The 27,575-nt window shown below is 34.7% G+C and overlaps 1 protein-coding gene across 3 annotated transcripts; it reads left to right on the top strand.

The window, feature by feature from the left end:
• The first annotated feature begins 70 nt into the window (after window positions 1-70).
• Window positions 71-18,852, top strand: LOC6651688 (endoplasmic reticulum aminopeptidase 2). 3 transcript variants are annotated; one of them, XM_002073265.4, is made up of 13 exons: window positions 7,037-7,206; window positions 10,098-10,344; window positions 10,545-10,685; window positions 14,878-15,066; window positions 15,170-15,252; window positions 15,357-15,565; window positions 15,621-15,801; window positions 15,906-17,265; window positions 17,336-17,478; window positions 17,554-17,816; window positions 17,870-17,999; window positions 18,061-18,432; window positions 18,628-18,852. In XM_002073265.4, exons 2-13 carry the CDS (start codon window positions 10,302-10,304, stop codon window positions 18,778-18,780), a joined length of 3,267 nt encoding a protein of 1,088 aa, XP_002073301.1. In that variant the 5' UTR covers window positions 7,037-7,206; window positions 10,098-10,301; the 3' UTR covers window positions 18,781-18,852. The 3 variants fall into 3 exon arrangements, with proteins under 3 accessions (XP_023036278.1, XP_015032104.1, XP_002073301.1); XM_023180510.2 differs by lacking the exons at window positions 7,037-7,206; window positions 10,098-10,344 and adding an exon at window positions 71-467 and having other exon boundaries at window positions 14,926-15,066; XM_015176618.3 differs by lacking the exons at window positions 7,037-7,206; window positions 10,098-10,344 and adding an exon at window positions 71-467.
• The last annotated feature ends 8,723 nt before the right edge of the window (window positions 18,853-27,575 follow it).

Genomic DNA, 27,575 nt, shown 5'->3' with positions numbered 1-27,575 from the left:
TATCTAAGACCGATTTTTTTAGTTTAAAACTGTTAACATATTTATTCCTAATTACAGATTTTCAAACAACAATAAGAACAAATACATATATGTGAACAACTGGACCAATTTTCGAAGTAAACAAAATCGAGACGCCACAATCAAAACTACTCACCGAATCGACATAATATAGTCTTCTATCAAAATCTATTTATACTTAACGAAAACAACATATCTAGAGAACTAGAGCGGCCCTCACTAGTCCCGCCCATTGTCCCCAACCATTGAAATTTCATCCAAGACGGCGCCACTTAAACCACAAGCCTACAAGATAGGACGAATGTTATGTTGTGGCTTCTGTTGTGGCAATATGTCGAAACGCGATTACAAAGTGGCCACAACGGATGGCATCGAACTGGAGCCATTGGGCGGCGAAAAGAGCGATAAGGAGAAGGATAAAGAGAAGCAAACAAATGGTGTTACCTTTGGTAAGTGTCCTTAATCCCTTTACATTGAAATTTAAATGTGTTTGCTTAAGCAATTGCAATTGCCTTAAGGTGCTTTAACTTGAGGCGTCTCTTCAAATTATCAAAGTATTATCCTTTTAGCAGAGGATGTGCACTTGTGCATAATTTCCCCTCCCCATCCCATCCCTCACTACTTTCTTTCTTACGCTTTGGGCCACTTTTATTCATCAAGTTGCTGTTGTTGTTTTTTTTTCTTAATTACGCGAAATGTGAAAGACAAAATAAAACACAGCAGAAATTTAAAATGCGCGTTATCCTGCTGGAAGCTGTGGAATAGCGTTCGTCATATGCTCATACGCCACGTTGGCTCAAACCCACAGACCGCAAGTAAACGTAATGAATGTCAACCCCATTTTGTCTGGCCTACCATGACATCTCTCGGCAAGATTTTCCGTTTTTTACGTCACAGTTCTTTTGTGTTTTGTTTTTTTTTTCTTTTCTTTTTTTCTTTGTATTCCTTCCCGTTGGCCTGCGGCAATTTGGCGGCATTTTCAGCATGTTGCTGACTCTGACAGATGTCCACCCTGCCACAAATGGAGAACCTAGAAGGGGGCAGATGGCGAGGACCTCTCTGTCGTATGCTAAATTTCAAGTATTTCCCACTTGTGGCAACATTTCTGTGCGTGTGTGTGTGTGTATTTGTGTGGGTGGGTGTATTTCTTAATGTTGACCTCAGAAAATTGTCTCATGGGTGGAATAATTTATTATTAATTATAATTTAAAACATCACTCACCAAAAGGGGGTTGAAATTTTAATTTCATATCAATAATGAGTTCATCATATTTAAGGGAAAACCCCTAAAAATGTAGATTATTAAATTGAAAATTCTTTTTCGTTTAAAATGCAACCATTTTTATTTAGTCATTGTTTATTTGGTTGTCTTAGGGTAATATTCTAGTCTAGAAATCTGAAATTTTACGTGTCCTTATATCATTATAACTATCTTCTATTAAAAACAAAAGATAGGTTAAATAGAAAATCCTTTTCCGAAAGTTTTTCTAAACAACCAACAGACTTTCTCAAGTTTTACGTTTCTAAACCATTTCAAATCCTTTCTAAAGTTATTTTATATTAAATTTAAATTGAAAACCAAAATTTTTAAGACAAATGCTTTTCCTTCACTTTGCGTTGATGAACGCTTGTTGGCGTCTCATCTGAGATTGTGTTGGAAAGTTAAATATAAACATATATGCAACATCATGTTGACTTTATCTGTGATACAAATCGCTGCCACTTGGGCATGCCGCCGGCAATTGTGGATGATGCGGAGACGATGCAATGCCGATGCCGATGCCCATGTCCCCATGCCCAATGCCAAATCAGTGTCACGGGAACAGGACATACATACATATATACAAGTGTGTACGAGAGGGAAAGAGAAAGCGAGAGAGGGAGAGTGCCATGATGTGTCGTGTCACCGGCAACCGAGCAATTAAGGATGCATAAAGTGGAGTAACCACTTGACTCAGCCACATTTGTAGGCAATGTTTAACTTTTAAGGTGGCTGCCTGCTGGCATGTTGCTGGAATTTGCTGATGTTGATAATTGCAGGATGCGTTGGATGTTGATTGCAAGCTGAATGGGCTCTCTCTCTCTCTCTTCCCGCCTCCTGCCACTCGAGGCGAGGCGAGGCGATGCAACGCAAGGCTTGACTCAAATAAAGAAGTCCCGGGTATTCCAGCTAGATAAAAATGGGGCTACAAGAAACAATTGAAGCGGCAAAGAAGCATAGAGCGTTGGGAAATGTGTATGACAGAATGAGTGTGTGTGTGTGTGTGTGTATACATCCTGACACACTCTATATGAGTGAAAGTGATGAGTATGAGAAAGAGTCAGTGAGGTAGATGTAATGGGGAAATGTGTTTCTGGGTCAGGCAAGCAACTTCAAACTGTTGATGAGTACAGGAAGAGAGTAGACCAGATGAAGGGTTTCTCGCTACCGAAACGGAAAGCGAATGCAAATGGGTAAATGGAAAATGGCAACTGGCAGGCGACTAACAACAAACATCACTACGTTGAAGAAGCCTTCAAGAGCGACGACGACGACGACTACGAACATTTCGGGGTAGAGCAGTGGAGCCAGAGTAACAATTGCAATTGTTGCAAATGGTGCAAGCGAAACACAATTAAATGCAACTACAAAGGCAAAGGCATATCCCTTCATGGATGCAGCTCACAACAGGCAGCGCTCAGTAATTAAATGGAAATGGTTTATTTTGCCCAAAAGGCAGGCGGTAAACCCGGATTGCGGTTACAGGCCTCAAAAACTTGTTGAAACGCCACTTGAGACCATGCCAAGCCAAGCACACTTGTATGTGTACCTACTTTTTTTTGCCGTTTTTGCTTCCCTCTTTTTGTGCTCCATTGCCAGGGACCATTCTCAATTTCTGCACAATTAGTTTTGCCCGCTTCAATTGATCCAAATGGCAAAAACTCCATATCGATTGCCATTGCCAGCTCTTGAGTTGAGCTTCTCCTTTAACATTCTATACGATTTGCATTATTTGCTTCAGAGGCATCTTAAAGTGGCTTCTTCAACACGGACCGCCAATTAATTAAAATTATTGTAAATTCATCAAACTGAAAGGATGTGGGTCTATTTGGTTGTGTGTATGTGTGTGTCTGTTTCTCTCTAGTGGCTAAAAGCTTTCAAATGCTTTATAAATTAAAAGGGTGTGCAAAAGGCTTAAAGGTTAAATGTGTGTAATCTGGCTTTATGTTGCATAACAAAACTCTTTAAAATTAGCCAACTTTCAAGCATTCATCATTGGACAAATTGAATATTAATTAATGCTGTGTTAATAAAATGTAAAAATGTAAAAACTTTATATAATTTGCCTTAGCGGCAATCACTGTCAATGTTTATTAATTTAAAGAAAAAAAAGTTGTAAACTCATTATATTAAATCATCGTAGAGTGAAATTATATATTAAACTTACTAACAAGCATTAAACAGACACGTTATGGACTCTATATCTTTTATACTTGGATATATATTCATGATCTACGTCAACAGCGGATAGCAATATCTTCCTGCATAAATATCTTAATCTCGAAGGCTATAGCCATCAAATTTATTATCTAGACTTGCGTAGTATATATGCAGATGAAGTTTGTTTTAAATTTTTGTCCTTTTTCGCACCTTTAATTTGGTCACTTGTTGGATATGTCATAATAACATCAATAACTGACGTGAAAAAGGTAAATTTGGAATATAAATATTTGGAATCCTTTAAATATAATAATTAAATATTGTAATACACCTAGACCGAGGTCGTTTCGTTTTGCATTTTTTCGAAGTTGCGTCGCTGCTTTATTAGTACTAATTTTCACTGTGCGTCGTTATATTCTCGTTGTTGCGTTGTTTTGAGTTCGAGTGTTTAAGTTTTTTTTTCTTAATCAGCTATTGTGGCAACGCCAATATCAACTTTTACCAACATTGCCTTTGAATTTTTGGCAGTTTTACGTTTTTCAACATTGACATCTAGCTTACCTATGTACTTCTGTTTATAATTGCGTCTTGCTATCAAAACTCGGGGTTTAGTAGAAATGTTCGTAGAACAGTGTTTAACCTCCAAACAAATTTCAAAAGCGATGGGCTTGATTGACGAAGCAATGGAGAATTTTCATAAAAAACGATCCTGACAATGACAGAAGTTTTAAGGTATCCCAGGCGGTAGCTGCAAACATCAACTGCTACCAAGAAATTTATTTAAATTTACAAAAAAAAGCTATTCACCAAACTCTGGACAAACTTTTGGTGAACGAAGCCACTAAAAACTCATAAAGATAAATAATTGAATAGGTTATTTTGATTTAATGGAAACAGTTTTTTTTTTTAATGAATGAGTGCAATAACATTTTTGTTTTTAAATGTTTACTTTGTTAAATTTTTCTTTCTAAAAAGTAGTATTTTCATGGCCCGGGAACCTATCTTTGATCTTTCCATGGTTGCCTATAGAAAATCTTAATTCACTTTGCGTCGTTTCAGTTTGCGTCGTGTTTTTTTGGAACGTATCCCCAACGCAAAGCGAGGTCTAGGTGTATTATGGAGTACTCATAACTTTTATTATACATATATGTCATAGAAAATTTAATTTAATGGAAAGATAAATTATATAGGAAACAATCTATTAGGCAGATATAATTCTCAATAGACCAAGTAGAAGTCAGTTCTAGACATTCTTCGTTTTTATATGTTATCTGCTGTAAGTTCATTACAGCATTATTTACATGGGTAACGTGTTTACGCATTTTAAAATTATGGTTTAAGTAAGAAATAATTTACATATAGTTGAAATAAGGAGGACATTCTTTTGTATCCTTCTAGCAAAAACTCATTTTTTTAGAGATTCAAGTAAATATTTAGTCATATCTTAAAATTTTGCTGATCTATTTTTCGATCTCTGATACAATTTTTATAATTTTAGAGTTGGATAGAATAAATATAACCATATCAAACAACGTGTTTCGCTTTCTCCCATATAAAAAGCGGACGAGGTTATAGGTAAAAACTTTAAATTTTAGATTTTTGGTTCAACTTATTTGCCTTTAATGTGTTTTTAAGACACTAAATCGTATTCAAGATCTTTTTCAAAGGTGGTTAAAAGGAAACTTCACTTCATTTCCCTTCAAAAGAGATAATTATTTGTGTTTAAGATATTAAACCCCCAAATAGCTAGTTATCGGGATCTCCGTATATCAGCTACATAATAGGCTTATCTCTTTAGGCTCTGCTTTAGTAAATTTGATTTTTCTTTAAAGAAAAGTGAATCTTAATATAAAATTCATAGAAAAAGAAATAAGGGAGCTCTTCACATCTTTAGTGTCCAATATATATTCGGGCAAATGCCGCCAAGTAATCGCATTGACATGGAGACACAGCTTAAATTTATTGATTGTTCATAAAGAGCGATTATTTAACCGCAACCACCACATTTCGTTCAGGGTCGACAACTCATCTCTGGCGCCCAGAATGTTGCTTGCCCACTTGTGGCCCCTGTGGAAATGAGGGCGGGGGTAAATTTGTCATAGATGGTTGTTCAATACATTTTACATATGTATGCATGCATGCATGTATTCGTGTGAATGTGACATGGACAAGTATCGATGTATGTATGTATAAGGCCTATGGCAAGTGTGGGCAGTAAATTTGCATGTGACAGCAAATACTAAGGGGGACGCAAATGTGCATGGGGTTGATGTGTGTGGAGCAAGGGGATGATGACTTTGGCAATCACAATTGAATAGGGAAACCCTGTGAAATGAAATTAACGCTGACAAATGAAACGTATGCCTCGACTTTGTGTTGTTAACTGAAAACAGCTTGCAAAGCACTTTTATTTTTATTCCAATCATTGTCCCCACTGATGCCCTAAAGTACATGCCTATTCCAAGTCCAAGAATCGAACTAAGCATTTGGTTGTTAATGATTTTTGAAAACTGCAAACAACTAGCAATGAAACTGGCAACAAAATCTTATATTGCATTTACAAACTTAATATAAAAACTTGAGTGTATAAAAGTAGGACATTGCAGTTATCTTACAGGACAAACTTTTCAATATATATTTCAAAAGTTTTGAGATACAACCAACCGCCAACCGCAACACGACTTTTGCCGATTGCAAACTTTGACTTCTTTGGATATATGTGTAAGCAAAAAAAACATAAAGAAAAGTTTTCTTTTATTTCCTTTCGCATGTTAGTTTGTTAACGATGGAGTGTGTTTTGTCATGGCAACTTTTGCCAACGTGCGAAAATCTAATTAAAATCCTTAACTTATTTTTAGCAGGCAAAATGCCTGAAAGTAGGCAATAGAAAGCCAAATGCCAAACAAAATATATGGTTAAAGCAAGTGCCATCCCCTAAATGGCGAAGTTTTAATGATTGAACACATGATAAACACAACTGAAACGAAAGGAACTGCATTTGCTAGGTCGGATGGGTAGATATATCCAAGGTGGCTGGTAAGGGAGCGGAAAGGGGGCGACAGTTGGATGGGTGTTTAGGGGTGGCTATGCGTTTGCTTGGCAACACTTCACTAAACAGTTTCTCATTTGATTTTTTCTAGTACTTTTTTTCTTTTTTTTTGTAAACAAGTTTCGCCACACAAGGGATCCATAGAAATTTCATTTTCATTTTTGCAGGTGAGCGAATAGTCTAAGAACCAGAGAGAGAGAGAGAGATAATTGCAGAGAGAGAGAGTGGACATGCGCTGCTTTATTTTGTTGAAGGGCTTTGTGGAGGAGGGACAGTCGACATCTCGTTAAGACAGCCAAAGGGGGTGGTTGCTGGAAATAGAAAAGCCTTTTCACAGTTAGGGGGAGAAGTTTTATATATGAAAAGAAAACCATGAAAAACAGCATCCAGTTCAGTTGGAAAATGTACGCGCATTTAAACGCATCGAAAAGCGCGTGACAAACTGAATGAAGCGTCGAATCACATATAAAATATTCGGAAAAAAGACAAAAAACAAACAACAAAAATAAAATATATACCAACAACCAAAAATATAATAAAAGAAAAGAAAAGTTTTCACACTCACACACATACAACGAATGCGTCGCGTGCTGCCCGTTCCCCATCCCTAAAGACCCCTTGCCCCCCTCTCCCGGTAATCCATTCCACTCCTCATCAAGCAACTTTTGTGCTTTTACTGTGTAAATTAATAACGATAATTCGAGTTCGAGTGTTTGAAGTGAGTGCAAAAAAGAATAAGAAAACGTGTTCAAAAGAAAATTTACTAAGAAAAATGTCCTTTGTCAAATTTAAAAGCTTATGTCCTTTGAAAATTGTCCATCACTAGACCCAAAAGTTGAAAGCAAAATAAAAACACACAGGACTTAAAGGAACAACTCACACAATTCAGTCAAGTGGCAAAAATGCCAAAAGGGGAGCAGTAGCAAATAAAATAAAAAAGGGGGATAAAAAACTGAAAGAAAAGAAAAAATGAGAAAAAAAAGACTGGAAAGCGCACTATTGACACACATATATACGCGCATTTTGATGAGTCCAAAGCAAAGCGAAATGCCGCGACCAAATGAAAGAAAAGCCGCATAAGACATAGAGAAGGAAATTCACTTACACACTGATACACACATGTACACATACACAGCTGACAGGGCACAGTGGATACACGTTTCGAAATGTGAAATTACTTCAAGTTTTATAGACTTTTCACCATTTCTCTCACCTTTTGCTTCTACATTGCAAAAATGTTTTAAAACTCATTAAAGATTAGTTCTAAAATATTCCATTATGGGTAACCGCGAAAAATTTGCTCCTTCTTAAAGCCAATAATCATTATTTTTTGGACAAAAAGTGGTGCTTTCTGCAAACCAAAACAATCTAATAACAAATTTATAGCTTGTTGCATACTTTTGAGGGACAATTTTGAAAATTTTGTAATTTCTGGGTCCGTCAAAAATATAAACCACAAAGGCCAATCAAAAATTAAGTCAAGTTTTAATCCAGAAACGAAAAAACTGTTAAAAAGTTGTTTTAAATATTCAACCACAAATAATTTTATAATAATTTTAAGTTTTAAGTTGCGTTAATTGTGCCACTGTGCCGTGCTGTTGAGCTTTCGTTTTGCATTTTGACATTTCATTTTCAAAACACAGATTCCAGTCAAAGACCAGAGAGGAAGAAATAGTAACAGAGAGAGAGAGAGAGAGAGCAGAGATGGAGAGAGAGTGAGGGCTCGTTTTTGCAGTAAACTCTCTCCAAATTGAAGTCCTTCCAAAAGCAGCTGCAATATGCGTTTGAGAGATTTTCTCTTTCACTTTTCCACCCACCCACGCTCTCTTTCTCTCTCTCTCTCTAAGCCTCTTTCATTTCTCACCTCCTACTTGCTCTCTATGGCTCTCTGATTAGGCCGCATGCCGCAAAAGGCTGCCTGCTGAGTTTGTTGTTATTGTTGCTTCTTAGCTTAATTCAAATGTTTTGTTTGTTAGTCTAACACAAAATGAGAATGTAAACAAATTCCAATGCCTATAGAAAGCAAAAAATGGAAAAGAGTCTTGTCATATGCATTGACATTAACACGATTGTTGCTTTTCTACCGAAAAGTGTGAGGGAGGTAACACCATAAATGGAAATTGTCACGAAAAAAAAAAATGAAAATAAAAACTAAAATTGCCATGAAACGTGTTCGTAGAGCCGCGAACCATCATTGACATTGACATTAAGCTACTAAAATGTAGCATACTTTAAGGCATAAGTGCAAAGTTTTAGAAACAAAAGAAAACCAAAGCACAAGCAAGGCAAATAAGCAGCACATTTAACTAACAAACTCCTATTTTAGCTAGCCCCTCCTTTTTTAAATTAGGCACTTAGCATAACGTCTTAATTAATTGTTTATGCGTACCCACATTATCTAGATTATATACAGATTCACATTTAATTATTTTTTATTGGCCTCTAACAAATTTTGGAGCCTTTTAAAGCTCTCGCTCTCTCTGCCCATAAAATTAGGCAACATAAATTGCTTAATTACTTGTGATTTGCACATGAATTTGTAATTGAGAACACAAGCAATATCTCTTAATACTTATTAAGCATTCCAAATATATAATCTATATTTAAATAATAAATTTCTTAACTGATATCATCATTCTGATAGCTTGGGTAATAATTTTTGGTTTAGTATTTAATTTGGAATGAATCATGGTTGATTTTCTTCGTTTCAACCGCAAATAATTGGTCGAATGATGCTTCAAGCAACAACTTGAACAATTTCAAGTGCTGCTCAAAAGCAGACACAAACTCGGACCAAAAGCCGGCTAAAACACACACAGACACACACACACACACAGATACCGAGAGAGAGACGGGCAACTATAAAAGCCGACAAAGCCATACAGAGTACATACATAACAAGATATACCTATATATGTGTGTACATTATATACCCCAATACAGACATACATATATTTTGGGGGGTTGATTTTTGGGCGTTGAAAGCGCTTTTCGCTCGGAAAACTCAATGCGACATTGAATTTGTGAGGCAAAAATTTAAGACTGCAGACAACCAGCCCAGCCAAAATAGTCCACAAATGAACTGACGGGATAGGAAGGAAACAACAGGGGGACTGCCGGCTGACTAGACGAAGCTGAAGCTGATGCTGATGGTGGGGTCGAAAGGGGGAGTGTGTATGTGTATATGCCGGTGCCAAGACCGGAAGGGCGGCAACAGCAAAATTTCGTCAGTTTTCTTCTTTTTTTTCTTATTTTTTTTTGCGGCAATAAGGAAAGAAAAATCAGGGGGAAAGTAAAGTTTACTCTCACATTATCTGTTTGAATTTTTGTTTTTTTTTCCATCTCGCCCCTCAGAACGGTTTTTCTTTTCGTTTTTTGGGCTAAGAGGGGTTTGGTGTGTGACTGCATAAATTATGAGTATTTGAGAGAGGAGATTATCAGCTTGTCGATGCGAATTTGGATACCTGAAATGAAATATGCATGAAAACGTGACCATAGGTTTAAATCAGAACAGGTCGAACGGTTCGAAAGGGTTCACAATCAATTGGTCACGTGATTGCTAACGACTGAAAATCTGATTTTTTTTTGTGATTTCGTGTGTTTCCGTAGAGTTCACTGATAGGACAAATCGTTTCATAATTCTCAATATCAATATTAAATTTTTGTGAAAAAAACGCGGCGTTTCCATTTTGTGAACGCAATTGAAAACGTTTCGTATTGGCCGGAAGACAAAGAGATATCGGCCCCGTTAAGATTTCGGTCGTTGGCGGTGGTCAGAGAGGCTCGAAAATTTGGCGTCGCGAGCGTATCGAAATGACCAATGATCCGGACTTAGATGATTGTGCATTTCTATCAGGTAAACTTGAACGAAAAAAGGCAATTGCAATTGCCAAAGCAAACAATTTATCATCAAATATTGAATATAAAATGACTTACCAATCCTTTTTTTGTTTTTTTCGTATTCCCATTTGCCCAATGGTCCCTCCATCCTGTTGCTTTTATTCCTGTGTGTCTCGTTGACATTCATCATGACTGATTTTAATTACATTTTACCAGGTGGCGAATCGAGCGGTGGCCGCCAGACGCGCACCGGAGTCGCTGTATGCTCGCAGCGTCGGGCCCTTCTTGTTGCCGGTATCGTCCTTGGATCCCTACTCCTGACAGCCATTATCATTGCCTACGCTGGACCGCAAAATGGTAGGTTGCATTGTACATACATACAAACCTACACACACACACACACACACACATACACACTCACACTTATATATAGGTATATATATGTATATATTTGCATTTCGGTTTGCAATCTTTTTCTTTCCATTTTTATTTGATTTTCCGCCACAATGAAGGGCGAACAAAAACGTAAAAAAAGAGAAGTAAAATAAAATAAAATAACAAGAAATATATAGCGCGAAGGGTTCGGCTTGTAGAATGGGGCATCTTACTTATTTATTTATCCTTTTTTTTTAATGCCGGATATGTTTGCAATTGTGTCTGTGTGACTGTGGGGCTATGTGTGAGTGAGACTGTCTGTCTATGTGTCTGTCGGTCTGTCTGGCTGTCTGTGTGGCAAGTTTTTGCTGATTTGTACTCATTGTTATTGTTTATATACTCACATATTAAGTTGAGCGAGTGATTCATAGTTGGATTGAGTCCATTATTGAAGCAGAAAGTTATTAATTTATCCTTGACGAAATTACAATTTAAGAAACATCTTTTATATATTAAATGTATATATAAGGATTGATCTCTTAAGTCATTGAGAACGTTTGAAATCTGCTTAAAACTACTTAAACTATATTTTACCTCTCGAACTCTATTGCGAGACTTATGCTATTTTATAGGTTTTGTGTGTTATATTCTTTAGACTGAAACTTAAGCGTTAAAGTCTACTCGTGTTTCTAATTTCGACCAATAGGTCTCAATATTTTCCCAACTTATCTACCTATATATAATATAAATAAACAAACCAATTTGCGTATTCTATTTCAAGTTATATTACTCGTGTTCAAATCATTCGATTTTAGTTAATAATATTTCAATTATAGTTTTATTAAGTTTTATATATTAAAACGGATTCTAGCCCTTAATGAGAAAAAATCATTTCCAGCAGGAAATCTTTCGGAATTAAGGTGATTTATGTTTGAAAATAACTTGAAATCGTGGTCAGACCGAAATAATTACACAGGCCGACATAATTTTTGGTGACCTTAACTTAACTCGGTTTTTGTCCATCACATCCAGATTTTGTGATATCAGGGGATATAGGATTCGAAAATAGGCACCCAAAAGTATACTATAGAAAGTTAAAAATTGTTTTTCTATATTTTTAACGGATTTTAAAATTTTCTGTTCAAGCAAAATAGATCTGGCTTGCAAACATTACCTATTAATAAACAATATGTTAGATGCATAAGATTCCAATAATTCTTTAAAAAATTAAAAACTTGCAAATTCGTCTAGTATTCTATAGGGAATACTTCTTAATTCAAATTTTACTCATTTTACTCTTTGATATTTTGTAAATTGCTTTTAAATCATACCTTATATATTAATAGGATAAAATAATAATGTTTTTAGTAGAATAATTTGTTTATATATACTACAAAATATTGCAAATGTGGTCAATAATTCCAACGTCTTTTTTTAAATCCTAACGTGATGAAAAAAAACTTAGTACAGGGCCGTGATCAGCACCCCCAAATTACTATAAGGATCTATTAAACTTGAAACACATTTTTTTGCCTCAAAAATGTTGGCCTGTGTTAGATTTTTAATACTTTAAGTAGGAATTTTTGGAATTAAAAATGCAATAAGGCTTTTAATTTTATAAAGAAGTATCAACTTCGATCTAGATGATAAAGCTAATGATTACAGAACAACCAAACACATTACATTTATCTCTCAGCTGAAACCTTCATACTTGATTTCAATGACTGACTACTTTATAGGCAATTTACATAAATTTCATGTATTATTTTTAAATTCTACTAATTGAGACAAATTTTAACGATGAGTAACCCAACTAATCACAGGGAAAAGCATAGGGATCTGGTCTGATGCCTTTGTGGTGCAAACATAGACAAGGCCACACAGCTGAACGTCAGCCAAAGCTGTCCTAATACTCATTACTCTCACAGAATGTAATATGCTTTTAACAGTATTAACTCAAACCAAAGGACATGCCATTATATGGATGGGGAGGGCAGGGGATGGGGAAGTGGAAGGGTCTATAAATGGAAAGATGCTTTTACCTTTCATGATGCTGTTGTTATAGGGCACTTTGATGATGATGATGATATGCAATCCTCTGATACCGCATGACAAGAGAGTGATGGCATTTGAAAGGTGAGAGATGAGAGTCTGGACTAGACGGATATTATTCAATTGCAAAATTATGTAAAGTGCAAACATGAAATATCTTGTGTTGCATACCTAAGGGGGCATTGCAGGCTAATTGTATTTGTTATGCAGCAAGCAAGGTCTTCATGGATGTGGATGTGTGTGTGTGTGTGTGTGTGTGTCTGTATTTCCCCACTGTTGACTGATATGCATAATTCCAACTCAATTATTGTTGCATTTCCTGCTATGTAAAGTAATAGGCAAACTAACAACTTAATGTTTTATACCTCCAATTAAAGTTGGTTTAAATTGTTCAAATTGGTCACAATTAATAAGTTACATACCTTCAGTACATAAATATATATACATATATATTTAATAATATGCTATACCTATTCAAAGTCCTTATATATATATATATCTCTAAACAACAACAAATATCTTTGTATAATTTTCTTTTCAACTTCTTTTCATATTGTTGTTTCTTTGATTATTTTTGGTAAAACAAAATGTTTTTTAAATACCTAAATATATATACATATATATAATAATTATATATGCGTATATATCTATGAACAAATTTCTCTATAAATGCTTGTTTGATTGGTAAAAATGTGAGTAACAAATACTTCAACCCAAAAAACCTTCTAGCTGGTACTTATATATAATCAATAAACAAAACCCATCAAACTTCTCAGCATGTTGATGTAATCTTTAGTTTATTTCCTTCTTAAACCCTTACATTGTCTTTTTAGATATTGTACATTACATAAGACATTATAAAGTCAATTGAAGACAATAATATCATTCATTGAAAAAGGCATTTGATGTCATTTACAGAAATTCGTTTTGATATCATTTATAAATGTAATTAAACATTTAAAATTGTATATGTATGTATGTATATCGACTACAAGACTAAAGCGGATCTAGGACTGTGAAAATGGGTAAACTTTGCCCCTTAAAGTATGCCTTGTAGCTCACAAATTCTTTATTAGGGAATGCTCATTGTATAGTTTGTGGGGCGAAGTTTCGCAGCCATTTTACATTCGTAGATCCGCCATTGCCATCCAAAGACTCTTATCATAATAAGTAGATTTATTCCTAGATGTTATTAGTTTCTATATATTTTTTATTGTATTTATAATCTTTATTAAAGAAGTCGTTCATGTAATATTAACAGGATGTTTACTTGAGTTTCTTTGGTAAACAGATATATGTATGTATATATTCTCCATTTGTACTTTTTGGACAAAAACAATTAAAGCTAAGCCTCATATTGAATAAGAAGAAATAAAGAAGAAAACAATCTATAAACATTCGTTGTGATAAGGACATTTTAGTAGTTAGTTTAGGTGTTTCTACCTATAATGATCTGGCCTAGGAAGTTTAGCTATTGGACTGAAATTAATAAGAGATCTCTAAAGTCCTTGTAACTTTACAGGAAGCGATAGAATTTCTTTTTGATCAAGCAAGGGTTCGGTAATATTTTTGGATAAAAAAATTTAGTTTAGGGATGATCGTAATGACAATAACAAAGGTTTCCTTAACAATTCGTAGGCCTTTTCGTTATCAATTATTCTGATAACTGAAAAATCTTTAAAATAATACAGAAGATCTTCACTTATTTGTCTAATCGTTTCTCCAAGTATATGTAATTCAATTGTTAAATATTTATCAAAGTCATTATGTTTATGAACGACTCCTTAGTTTAATATATATTTTAGAATCCTTCTCCTTGATATGCTAACAAAATGATTCCCTTTGTCCCCAGCATTTGAATGATTCTATGCCAGCTATTTTTGTTTTCTTATACATTTAATATATTTTCTAACTAGTTTATTGTTTTTAATCTTTTTAATTTTTCTACCTCTTGTTAATGGTGTAAAACTCAGTTTGGTTTAAGAACATGTAAGCATCGATTCAATGTGCTTAGCCGCAATTCCCAAATCCAATCAAAAGTCATTCCATCTCATTCTCATGTCGGTTCTGACGGACTATAGCTTCATAATGCTCATTGCGTTTGTGTGTGTGATAATTGCAGACTGTTCCTGTACGGGTAAAACGACATCTGGCCATGAAACGGATGAAGAGAACAACACACAGCCCTTCAATCCGATTGCAACAAATGGGGAGCCCTTCCCTTGGCTGGAGAAGACGCTGCCAACCAGTGTGCGTCCCATGCGATACATGGTGACAATACACCCCAATCTGACGACGCTGGACGTGAAAGGTGCCCACCTCATTCATCCGTTTGACGGTGAATGCAAATTAAGAGAGAAAGCTCATCTAATGCGATTTTCCATTCTTTTATTCCCCTTGGTGCCCGGCGATAGGTCAAGTAACCATCGATCTGCATGTGGAGAAGGAGACCAACTTCATTGTGCTTCACATTCAGGATTTGAATGTCACCGAGAAGGTGAGTTGGTGGCAGTGCCATGCAAATTATGCCAATTAGTGTTATCGGACTCCCACTTGACTGCGATTTGATTTCATTTTTTGCATTTCTTTCATGGCCAAAAGGCACTTGTGACCCCTGGACCCAAGGGCTATGCATTGAAAATTATCAAGGTATTGGAGTTTCCGCCGCGTCAGCAACTTTATATTGAGGTGAAAGAGAAGCTGAAAAAGAAATCCAATTATACATTAAATTTGCGTTGGTATTCGAAACTAAATCCCGAGCCGGAAGGTTTCTATGTGGATCAATATGAGAGCTCCAATGGCTTGGAACGGTAAGCATTTGCAGACATTGCCGTTGATTATTAATGAAGTTAACTTTGTCTGCAGATTACTGGCAGCTACTGTATTTAGACCGAATGGTGCAAGAAGGGCCTTTCCGTGTTTCGATGAGCCGCATGTACGGGCTCCGTTTCGCGTTTCCGTATTCCGTGATCGTTTCCATATAGGCCTATCCAATTCTATAGTTCACACCACGGAGGATGTAGGATTCTATATGGGTACAGGTCTGGTAAGTTACACTCAGCGAAAGGACTTGAGATAATTGTCCAAAAACTATTGCCTCCTTTTGTGGATAAATAGTTATTAATTGAATTATTTTCCAATCTTTTGCAGTTGCGTGACGACTTCATTGAGACACCGCCATTGCCAGCCGATGCTGTTGCCTGGGTGGTAAGTGACTTCCAAAGGGAATCGTTGCAACCCTCCGCCGCCTATATACCCACCACAGTGGCACCAGCCACTGCAGCCGGAGGCAAGAAATCAGCCCAATTGAACAATTTCACTCAGATGAAGAGCAAAAATCCTCCGGTCCGTAATATCACTGCCTTGACCCACTCGTTGAATGTGAATCTAACGCCGCGACAGAATGCTAGCCTCCTGGCCATGATGACAACGGCATTGCCTGTGATTATCAATGGACATAGCAATGGGAAGCCATCGAATCTTACAGCATTATCACAATCCACCAGCTCATCCATCAAGCGAGCACCCTCGTATACGTTTTATGCTCCAAGAGATCTGCTAACACGCTCTTCGTTTATTCTGCACACCTCACGAGATGTCTTGGAATATCTTCAAACTTGGCTGGACATCAGTTATCCTCTGACTAAAGTGGACTTTGTGGCTTTGCCCTCGCTGGATCGGAATCTAATATCGTCATTGGGTCTGGTGACGTTAAAGACGTCTTTTCTGACAGATCCCAAGTCGATTACCTCGGAACAATATCAGTTTAGTGCTTTGCGCATTGCCGAGGCTATGGTCCGTCAGTTCTTTGGAGGAATTACCTCACGTAAGGTTCTAAAGGATGTCTGGCTATGGGAAGGACTTATCCAGTACCTGGGAATACATGCGTTGGCCCCGCTTCAAGAGAGTTGGCCGCTGCGTGAAATGTATTTGCTTAAGATGGCCACAGCTGCCCTAGATATCGATGCCATTCAGGGTTGGGATAGCATCATGAATGGCACCAGTCACGATGGCAACAACGAGGAGTTCTTTGTACAGAAAACAGCTGCCATCTTCTCCATGCTGCACACGGCCATAGGCGAGGATCGTTTCCGTGGATGTTTGGGTAGCTTCCTCAAGATGAATCGCTTTAAGACTGCCGAACCGACAGATTTGTGGACCATTTGCACTAAGAAAGCCAACGGATCAAAGAATATCAAGGACATGATGACACTGTGGACACATCAGCCGGGTTTCCCACTGCTTACTGTCACCAAAATGGGCAATAGTATATCCATATCTCAGCGTCCATTCAGGCCAGCCGAATTCCTGGCCATTCACGATGAATCGTACGATGGTAATAACTATAACAAGACCACAGTAAATGCCACTGATATACCCAGCACAGTGGCACCATCATCTCATGGGAATAAGCACAAGGCTGTGCCCCATATGAAATGGATCTTTCCGGTTACCTATGTCACCGATATCAATAATGTGAGTGAGACTCTCTGGATGCAGAATGTCGATGGTGAGTGGAATTCGCAAATCCCTACCTCATATATTTTAACTTTAATTATTTTTTCCTATTTGCCCATTAGTTACATTTAATGTGCCAGAGAATGTCAAGTGGATTAAAGTGAATGCCATACAAAATGGTTACTATCGCGTTGTATATAACGATGATAACTATGCTAATCTAATCGAGGAGCTTGCCAACAATCCCAAACGGTTTAGCAGTGAGGTAAAGTATTACATCCATTAACTAGAAATTAGAACAATCGATTTAATTAAATTGAATTTACTTTTCACTTTCAAGGATCGACTTGGACTACTCTCAGATGCTTTTACTTTGTGCCATGCAAATCTATTGCCCTGTGAGATTACAATGAATATGATACAATATTTGCCCAGTGAAAGACATTATGGTCCCATGGCGTTGGCAGTGCGTCATTTGGAGAAATGGCGACGCATATTAAAGTATTCGGAATGTTTTCTGATGCTAAGTGAATTCATTAAAATGAAAATAACCACGGTTATGGAGAAAGTCGGCTGGATAGACGAAGGAGATGTGGCCACAAGGTGAGATATACAAAGAACTTGAGTCCTTAAGCTAACAAGTTTTGTTTTTGTAGACTCATGCGCCCCGAAGTGCTGCTGGCCTCGGTATTGTGGGAGGATATTGATAGCATATCGAAAGCTAAAAATATGTTGAATCAATATCTGTATTACAATGGCTCGGCCATAGCACCCAATCTAAGAGAGGTAATCCCCATCGAAGAGAAGTCCCAAAAGTCATTTCAACTAATATTATTAACTCTTGCAGGTGGTCTATACGGGTTCGATTCTTTCGGGTGAATATATTTATTGGCAACATTGCTGGGAACGATTTGTCATCCTTCAACGGACCTCCGAGACTTTTGTGGAGCGTATGCAACTATTACGGGCTTTGGGAAGAACCAAAGATGCTTGGCTTCAAAATCGTTTGCTCTCGCACGTAACCATGCTGCCCACCGAGGAGGTCGTTCAGGTGCTTAAGGCCATTGCAGGCACACCCACAGGAGGCGCCATGGCCTGTCGTTTTCTTCAGGCCAAATGGTTTGAGCTGGAGAAACGTCTGGGTGCTGGTACCATAAGTTTCGCCAAAGTGATATCGGCCATAACGCAATATGGCGCCACAAAGTTCGATTACGATGAGGTAAAAACATTAAGCAAATTAAACCAATTTACAGTGGGTAATAAAAGTCAAGCACTAGCAAGGAATAGGAGTCGATTTGAGCATATTCGTCAAATTATTATTCCAAGTATCTATCTAAATATATATTTTTGCTAGGCATTTCCGGCAATATATTGATAATGTTTCCTATACTAATGCAATTTGATTTATTTCCAGCTAAAATCGTTGGTTCATCGATTCGGACGCGGTCCGGGAATGTCGGTTCTGAATATGACGCTAAGCAGCGTTGCTTCCAATGTTGAATGGGTGGCCCGATCACAGACATCGCTATATAAATGGGTGGAAAGCAATTTACATTCACATCGATAAATATCCAAATGCTTACGGACTAATTCTGTATCTCTCGTTTTCAACTCATTTTGTAATTATGTTCCTTGGAAAACAAACAGAAATTTTATCATATATAGATTTGATTTGAAATTCTGGATTATGTTTAAGCCATAAAATACAAAAAGAAAAACAGAAAAATGTATTATTAATATTTACCATATCATTGCCATACATAAACTTGCCATTATGCGATTAAAATAACTTATTGACAGGGTTTTCTGCGATCTCCAAGTATATCCTTTTGTTTTCCTAATAAAATAACTCGAATCTATAATTATATAAATTTATTGATTTAGTTAACCAATTATTATTATAATTAATTGTAAAACAAACATGAAAGTAATACACCAAATGACGTTTTTTTCTTATAAATGTATCTACAACTGATTACAAAGATATATCTAATGTGTATGTGTATATATATATAATTATATTGTATATGTATGTATATTTTACAAAAAAAAACAAAAAAAAAACAACAACAAACAAGCAAAAAAACATATTTAGTAAACAAAACAAAAAAAGAAATAAAAAAACTAAGAGAAATATTTAGCAAATAAGGAAAACAGAAGAAAACATATTTTTCCAAAAACCACAAAAAACTTAAAAAACCAAATTGCAAAGAAAATTTATACAGTTATATCTACATATATATTATTATTATTATAAAGGCAACTGTATAGCATATACATAATAATTTAATATACATATATATATCTATATATGTATATGAATCTTTATATGTATAACTCTAGTCTTAGTCCCAAGTCGTCGTGGTCAGTCGTTTCATTTGGTGAGCAACCAACATATATGTATATGTATTGAAATATCACAAAACTCTTCCTTGTCCAAGTAAAAATCTTAAAAAAAGAAGCAAAATGAAATCTTAAACTCTAAAAAATATGCTAAATAGAAATCTTCTATGTTTGGCCCCGCTCATTTGGCCTAGAATGGTAATTTGTATATAGTTATGCAATTTGTTTAGCGCCATTTGAGTGTAATCATAGCCGGACATATGTACATACACACCCACACACACACACACACTTACATGCATAGGTATATATATATTTATAATACATACATCTATATAGGACTAAATGGAGTGACACTTTTTATTTATGCACACAATTTATATACATTCTAAATTATTTTGTATACTAATTTGATTGAAATCTTTAAAATTGTCCCAACCCTACCGCCCAGCCCTTTTTGTCACAATTTTAAAGGTTTATTAATATATATGAATTATTATTTGTAAACGGTTCTGTAGTCATGAAATCAGCCAGATAGATAAGGGTTAATTTCGATCCTATGTCTAGTTGTAAGTGTTTTCTTTTCATTTTTTTTTTTTCGATTTTTAGGAAACCCGTACAGAAGCCATACATACATAGATTTCTGTCCGAATTGAAGTGCTTTTTGGTCTGTCAGATAATGGTGCCGGTTTGTTGGGCTGGTTGTCTTTATTATATATAATATACACACACATTTATATATACATATAAAGTAAGAGACTTGCTATTTACGTACAGTTTTGATAAGCCCCACATTGTTTGCTGATTAGACTAGCCTCGTCTTAATCAATATTTGTATGTATATACAGACATTTACATATACACGTACATATATATAACTATGTCTGTATACATTTTCACTTGGCAAAATTTTATCAGTAAAAGTCTTAACACAACTTTATGCCATTCCTTCTCTTCAGTTTTGCTCTCTTTAACTTTAAAAACTTTCAATGGGTTTTTCTCTTTCGATTGTGAGATAAGATAGAAAACCTTCAATAAAAATATAACCAGCTCCGACATATGTAAAAAAATATATAGATATATATGCTAATTAGTTGATCAATAGCCATACCCTATAATTTATAGGCTAAAAGGTTATATCTTAATCAATGAAATATCTTAGTCATGTATTTGTATTTATAATTAGCATTGGCAAATGGGCAAATACTTAATTTTGAAGAAAATATTAACAACAATTATAAGTATTAGAAAAATTTTGAAATTATTTGCAATGTTAAATATTTGATCAAAATCAGAATTAAACTTAATTGATCTCATTGAGTTTGCTTTTGGGTATCTCCTATATAAAAAAATAGATCTCTAAATGATTTGACAAAGGCTTATCATGACTAAAACCGTTTACGTAATCACCTTTCTTGAATCTTAAAGCAAGTAAAGGGTAATTAACAGTCCAAATCACGGTTTAAAACTATGCATTTTATTTAGTCATCTATTTTGATTTCCTTAAACACTAAGACTAACTCAAAGATACTCGTACATTTTTTGCAAACAAAGTCAATCTGCTCAGATACCAGTATATAAATACATAAATGCCTACAGACACACATAAACATATATATATATATATATATATATATATATATATACAATTATATTGTGTACAACAACAGTGAAAACAAGATACAAATGAAATGCAACAAACTTTAGTAGCTAACCAAAAGAAAAAAAACAAAACAAAAACAAAATCACTGAACAAAACAAAATGAAACAAGTTTTGGAGCGATTTTACTGTTTTCGACAAATGTATAAACCAGAAACCAAGAAAAAAACAAAAACAAAAAACCAAAAAAGACAAAAAACAAGAATACAGTATACTCTCGATACTCTTACACTTAAAAAAAAAAACAAAAAAGAAAAAGATAAGCAGCAATCAGAGATTTAGGAAGATTTACAGAACACAAAATTGGGAAATGGCTTAGAAATATATTTAAATAAAATTTATAAAAGAAGTAATAAAACTTACGTTTCATGTAAATATTTCTTATTTTGCCTCCGATTTATCAACTATATATATTTTTAGCTTTATATCAGTATGCCTACCCATTAAGTTATTGATTTTTTTTCTATATCCAATGCATATCCGTCCACATATTTGTTAAATTTCATTATTTTTAGCTCCCTTCTCCCTCCCCAAACACAGTACTTGGCCTTTAGTTTTAATCCTAGTTAATTTTAATTAGATAAAATTTATTTATTTGCTATTGGAATATATAACCTAATTAAATAGAAATTATTTTACTTAAGTTTCTATTCTATATTGGATCAACATTATGTCTAAATGATAATTAATGTAGGAGAATTATGTATGTAGAAACATTTATTGTATGAGAAAAGGCAGACAGGCAAAGCAACTCTTAAGACGTAAATCTAATTGTATGGTAAAATGATATTTATATAATTTAAGTCAAATGGGAATATTAATGAAAAAAGAAAAAAAATGGATTACCTACTAAAACTATGTAATAAAAATACATCAACAAATCTGTTTACTTTGTTTTTGTTTGACGTGAATGAGGTTTTTGGTATATACTAAGCTATCAATTGGTAATGTTATCAATTAAACTACATTCAACATAAATGACTAATGGGGCATCATAGAAGGTACAATACAATTGTTCTCTGATTAGACAATACTATCAGATTATTGTGTTTTTATATATTTTCTCATTATTTATTGTCGATAAAGGCTGAATATATTAATGGATTTCTATTGCTTTCTATGGATGAGTTTGGTTACGAAAACTGTTTGTATTTAAGGATTTTTTCATATGCGTTTATTTCAATTATGTTTAGACTACAAAAAACTATAAAAAGAGCTTAGACTGAGCTTGGGGCAATACAAAAATTACAAATCTCTTTTGTTTGCACCATAAATTAAAAATATTTATGACAGGGCCAAAGTTCATATCATTCATTCAACATTCATTTCAATAAAGTAGACTTTTCGAACGCTGAAAACCAGCGCTTGATATGACATCTATATGTTATAGTGGTCCGATCCGACTTATTGTTAATCCGACTATTAATACCAAGTCTTATTCCAGTAGCTTTCTAGTTGACGGCTATATCGACTCAGCTTTACACACTGTCTGATCAATTTCATAAAACCATCTACAAGGATATAAAAGGGTCAGTTTTAAAAACGAACTCCACAAAATCAAAATAGAATTTATTGATCTAAGGCACAACATGATTGTTAATAATAAATCCTTCACCTTACTTTTAGGTGTTTGAAAATGTTGGAATACTTTTTTCAATGTTAAAAAGGAACTTATGTATATCTATGTGATTTCGAAAAAAACCTTTTTATAGACTTTTGGTAACTGCAATTTGTGAGCTCTTTAAAGACTAAACTTAGATTCAAAAGACCCAGATTCATTTTAATTCACATAAAGCTTAAACTGCTCAATCATTCTAAAAGAGTTAAAAATAAATCTGAGAATAGAACTAGAATAAATATGAGCAGATGCGCAAGACCATAACATAGGTAAATCAGAATTATCTTTAACACTCTCTTTGCTTAAGATATGATGAGCCACTGGCTATAGTAAAGGATCTAACGGCATTCTTTTTAAGTATTTGTATGTATTTCCTGATAAAGTTGGCCTCTCAGCAAATCATAAAAACAACTAAATTGTAGAGCGTGCCATATCTATATGTATAGGCATATACAATTCTTCTTAAATACATACATACAAATATATTTACAGAGAAACAAATGGCAAATCTTCTTCTATAGAGAGAGAGCTAGATTAAGACTGCTAGGGCAACGAAGAGAGAGACAGACAAAGAGTGGGAATGAGCGTCATTTGTGCACTTGTTGTCGTCGAATCGCTATCTCTATATGTATGCCCTGCTGGCATGGCTTGCCTTTTTATCACCAAGCGTGCCATGTTTTTGGGGGCCTCGCGAACGCCGCTGAACGGCAAACAGCTAAACGTTCGGCTTTTGGTTTGTCAGTGTTTTTTGAACAACCGTTCAGTGAATACGTTAAAAGCGACTACACGCTATTTTTGTGCTCTTCAATTTTGCTCTTTCACTAGACAAGCTGTGTCTCGATCCCAACCGACGTATACGCAATATTGGCAAAAGAAAATACAAAACAAAGCTCTCTTAATCACAAATTTGTGCTCTCTATCTCTCGTTCTGCTCTCTTTCTCTCCCTGTGTCTGTAAAAGTGGCGGGCTTTTTGAAAGTCAATCAGAAAAACTGTAAAAAAGTGCCCAAAAAGAAAAATATTCCAAGTGAAATTTCAATTGAATATGTATGTATATCTATCTATTTATCTAAATACAATGTATGGTAGATAATGTGCAAGTTAAAAGTTCATAGTTAAAGTGAAAATTGTTTAATTGAACAATATAAAAAAATAATAAAAATTGCGCCGTTTAAGCAAACCCCACGATTAGCCCCCAACCCCATTCCAAACAACAATTACGCGCGTGTGTCCCCTCAATGTTTGTGTGTGTGTGTCTCTCTATGCGTGTGTGTGTGTGTGTCTCTTCGTTAGTTCTAGGTGTAAGCGCTAGCTCTATCAACACCCTCTACAAATTCTCTTCCTGTTCTTTCTCTCTTAGTCTCTCTATCTTTCGGTTTTCCCTATATTTTGTTATTTTATTATACTATGCAATCCAGGAATATTTTTTGGCATGTTGTTTGCTCTATTTCAACAACCAGTTCTCTATTTCTATAACTTAAATAAGAATTGCGTTGTGCGAAAAAAAAATAAACCAAAAAACAAACTACAAAATAAAATGCCGAAAATGTAGATGGCCTGTTTTTTCAGTTTTTTTTGCATAAATTAGCCGGCTTGTATTTGTATTGGTATTCGCATTAATATCTACACATACACACACACACACACATACATATGAAGTATATCATCATCATTATTAAAAACGTTTTTGGAGTCCCTTAACTGTGGCCAAAATGGCAACAACAATTGTGTTATAAATAAATATTTACATTTATTATTCTTACGAATTTTGCCCAACGGGTGTATCTGTGTGTGCGTGTGTGTGTGTGTTAAAATTAATGTATATACTTAACTATACACTAAAAAAAATATGTTTTTCATATGATGAAAACAACTTTAAAATGTTCAAAAATTGTGTCTAAATGTGAATATGTTTGGTAAAGTTTATAAAATGGTTTACTCAAAGTGAAAATAATAGACCTTAATTTCATTGCAAATAAAAATATGTGACCGTACGCATTAAGGGCATTTTCTTTTAAACTTATTTTAATTAAACAAACAAAAAAAAAAATTAAAAGAAATGGTTTTCATCTTAAAGTAATTACTCGCAGCGTTCGCAATTGTTTTTCTCTATGTATTTTTTTTCTGACCATGTGCCAGTCTCTCTTACATTTAATAATAGTAGTTTGAGTTTTCCCAAAAAAATTGTATATAAAATATATTTTTTTTAATAACTGTTAGACAATTCCGTGTTTTTCATTTCCGCTTCATTGCCACAATGTTTTGACGCTCTGTTGATTAAGATATACACACACCCACATACATACATATACACACACATACCATGGATATATGTATATTCGATTATTTGTATAATAGCCCTCCATTGTCGATGTGCTAATAAGTATCCATGGCATGACACGACATATGTATATATTTGAAATTTCTCAAAAAACAATTATTCTAGAATCTAGACATTAAATACATGACACACTCTCCTACTCTCATTGGACTTTGGGAAGTTAGTTCTAATTGCTTAAATCAATACAAACATGTTGATGTTTGATATCCAGAGACTCGGTATATATCTTGAACTTTGTTCACCCGATATGGGTTTTTTTTCTGGCCCCCTGCTTCACCCCACAGTCCGAACACATTTATTTAAATTGTAATTCGCGCTTTTGCGTCAAGAGCGAGGCAAAAGCTGAAATCGTTTAATATAAAAACAAGATGGGGAAATTAAAACATTAGGAGAAAGACCACATTTTGCATACTCTTTAAACTAATATTACGAATTTAAAGAAATGGTTTAAATTCTATTTAGAAGATGTAATTATTTCGAAGCACTTTGAGGATAACAAAAGTTAGTTAAAAACTACATCATTAATACGACAATTTATCTCATCTGTTTTTTTGTGCGATTCAAAGTATGCTCTTAATTTATAGGGTATATGAGAAAACAGGTTTCTTTGTCATCTAAAGGCTACGCATATACTTGTACTCTTTGTTTGTCTCGCGACGGAAACAATCGCCTAAAATCTCTATGAATTTTAGCCAGAAAACAATTTCACAATTGGCAGATTTGCAATTAAAATAATTGAATACCTGAACGTGATGACATATATTGGGAAGTTTAGCCTTATGTTTATCCATCTATGTATCTACATTTGAAAACATATGTAAAGATCTTATCTCTCAGCTCACTGTGATGATCTTTGTCTCTCTCTCTCTATCTCTATGCCTTTCTTTTCACTTTTCTCAATTTCTTCTTTTTTATTATGGTTTATCTCTCACCTGACCTGAACAATTTAGCGAGTCGGTAGTCTCTCTTCAAACTTTGTGTGGATTCATGTCACGAACTATTAACTCTACTTAATTACATTGACTTAGGTAGGCTACTTACATTTTATTTAGATTCTAACTAAGCTTACCATAAACTGTCATCGTAAAAACTACTGCTAAACTAAGGGTTTTTGAGTGAGCTATTCATCGAAGGTGGTCTAGGCCAACTAGTTTAGCCATGTGGCGAATATATTAAATTCATCTTTTTTTGCCCACGACTAAAAATATTTTAGCTAATACTTAGGTAGCTGTGGCTAATGATATTGGTCGTTCAAATGTCATTTATAGTTAATAATATAATAGATATAACACGTTCTGATGCAATATCCGAGAGTCGCATTGAAATTAAAAATCGCAATTAGATACAGTACACCCTTCGTATAAACGAACCAACCATAAGCATAGCAATAAAATCTTATGAGCCTTCTACAATCAACTCGAGATAAGGTTTTAATCAATACTATATCGAATACGATTCCATTTAATTTACTATCGTCAATATAATTATAGCTTTGCTTGTGGGTTTCACTGTGAAAAATGATTCCCAATGCCAGAAATGTAAACAGAAATCTCTATAATATAGATATTAAAACTATGCATGCAAATTAGTCTAGATCAAAAGTACAATTTTTCACGCAAAAAAAAAAAAAAAATTGGGCGAATGTGGTTCTGATTAATGTTTGTTCTCTTATTGCCTTAAATTACTTTGTTTGCTCAATTTTCGTAAAAGGATATAATATTGAAAGTGTGTAGAGTAAATGTATTTGCTATTTTAAGAACTTTGTCTTATCAATATTTAGTTTTACACACAAGTCGGACCTATCAGTGTTTACTAGGATACTTAACCTGATACTTAACCCTTATCAAAGCAAATGATAACAAATAATTAATATATGATACTCTACTGAAGGGATGCAAGACTTTTTAGAAAAGCTTTTGTTGCTAAAAATGGAAGGTTTTTTGTTTATCATAAAGTCTTAGCTTTGTATTAAAGTATTTTACAGTCGGTATTAGATTTCTTGTTGGTTTTTAAGGCAATAATGTTAGGCCAATCGTTAGGATGTCATTAGTCACAACAATAGGACATAAAGTATGTATATGTCACATGTCTATATAGGGAAACCGAATGATTCACCTTTCTATTTCAGAAGTACAATAATGGCAACTGATAATCAGAGTGGGCCAACAAAACAAAACAACAACGAAATGCTAATTAATGTTTTCTACCTAACCATATACTCTATAAAATTCTATTCTTTTGCAGTTGCATGTGTATAAACAACCATCAAAATGATTGATTTGGAAGATTTACCACGTATGCAATCGCTTTCTCCGGTCAAGGACATTGATGCCGACTACGAAAAGGAATTGTCGTCGAAAATGAAAACGCAGTTTAATCCAAAGAAAACTGTAAAGGTGCC

This window comes from Drosophila willistoni, chromosome 3R (genome assembly GCF_018902025.1).
Source record: "Drosophila willistoni isolate 14030-0811.24 chromosome 3R, UCI_dwil_1.1, whole genome shotgun sequence".
NCBI classification, from domain to species: Eukaryota; Metazoa; Arthropoda; class Insecta; order Diptera; family Drosophilidae; genus Drosophila; species Drosophila willistoni.
The sequence above is the reverse complement of the archived record's forward strand: the minus strand, read 5'-3'. Positions and strand labels throughout refer to the sequence as shown.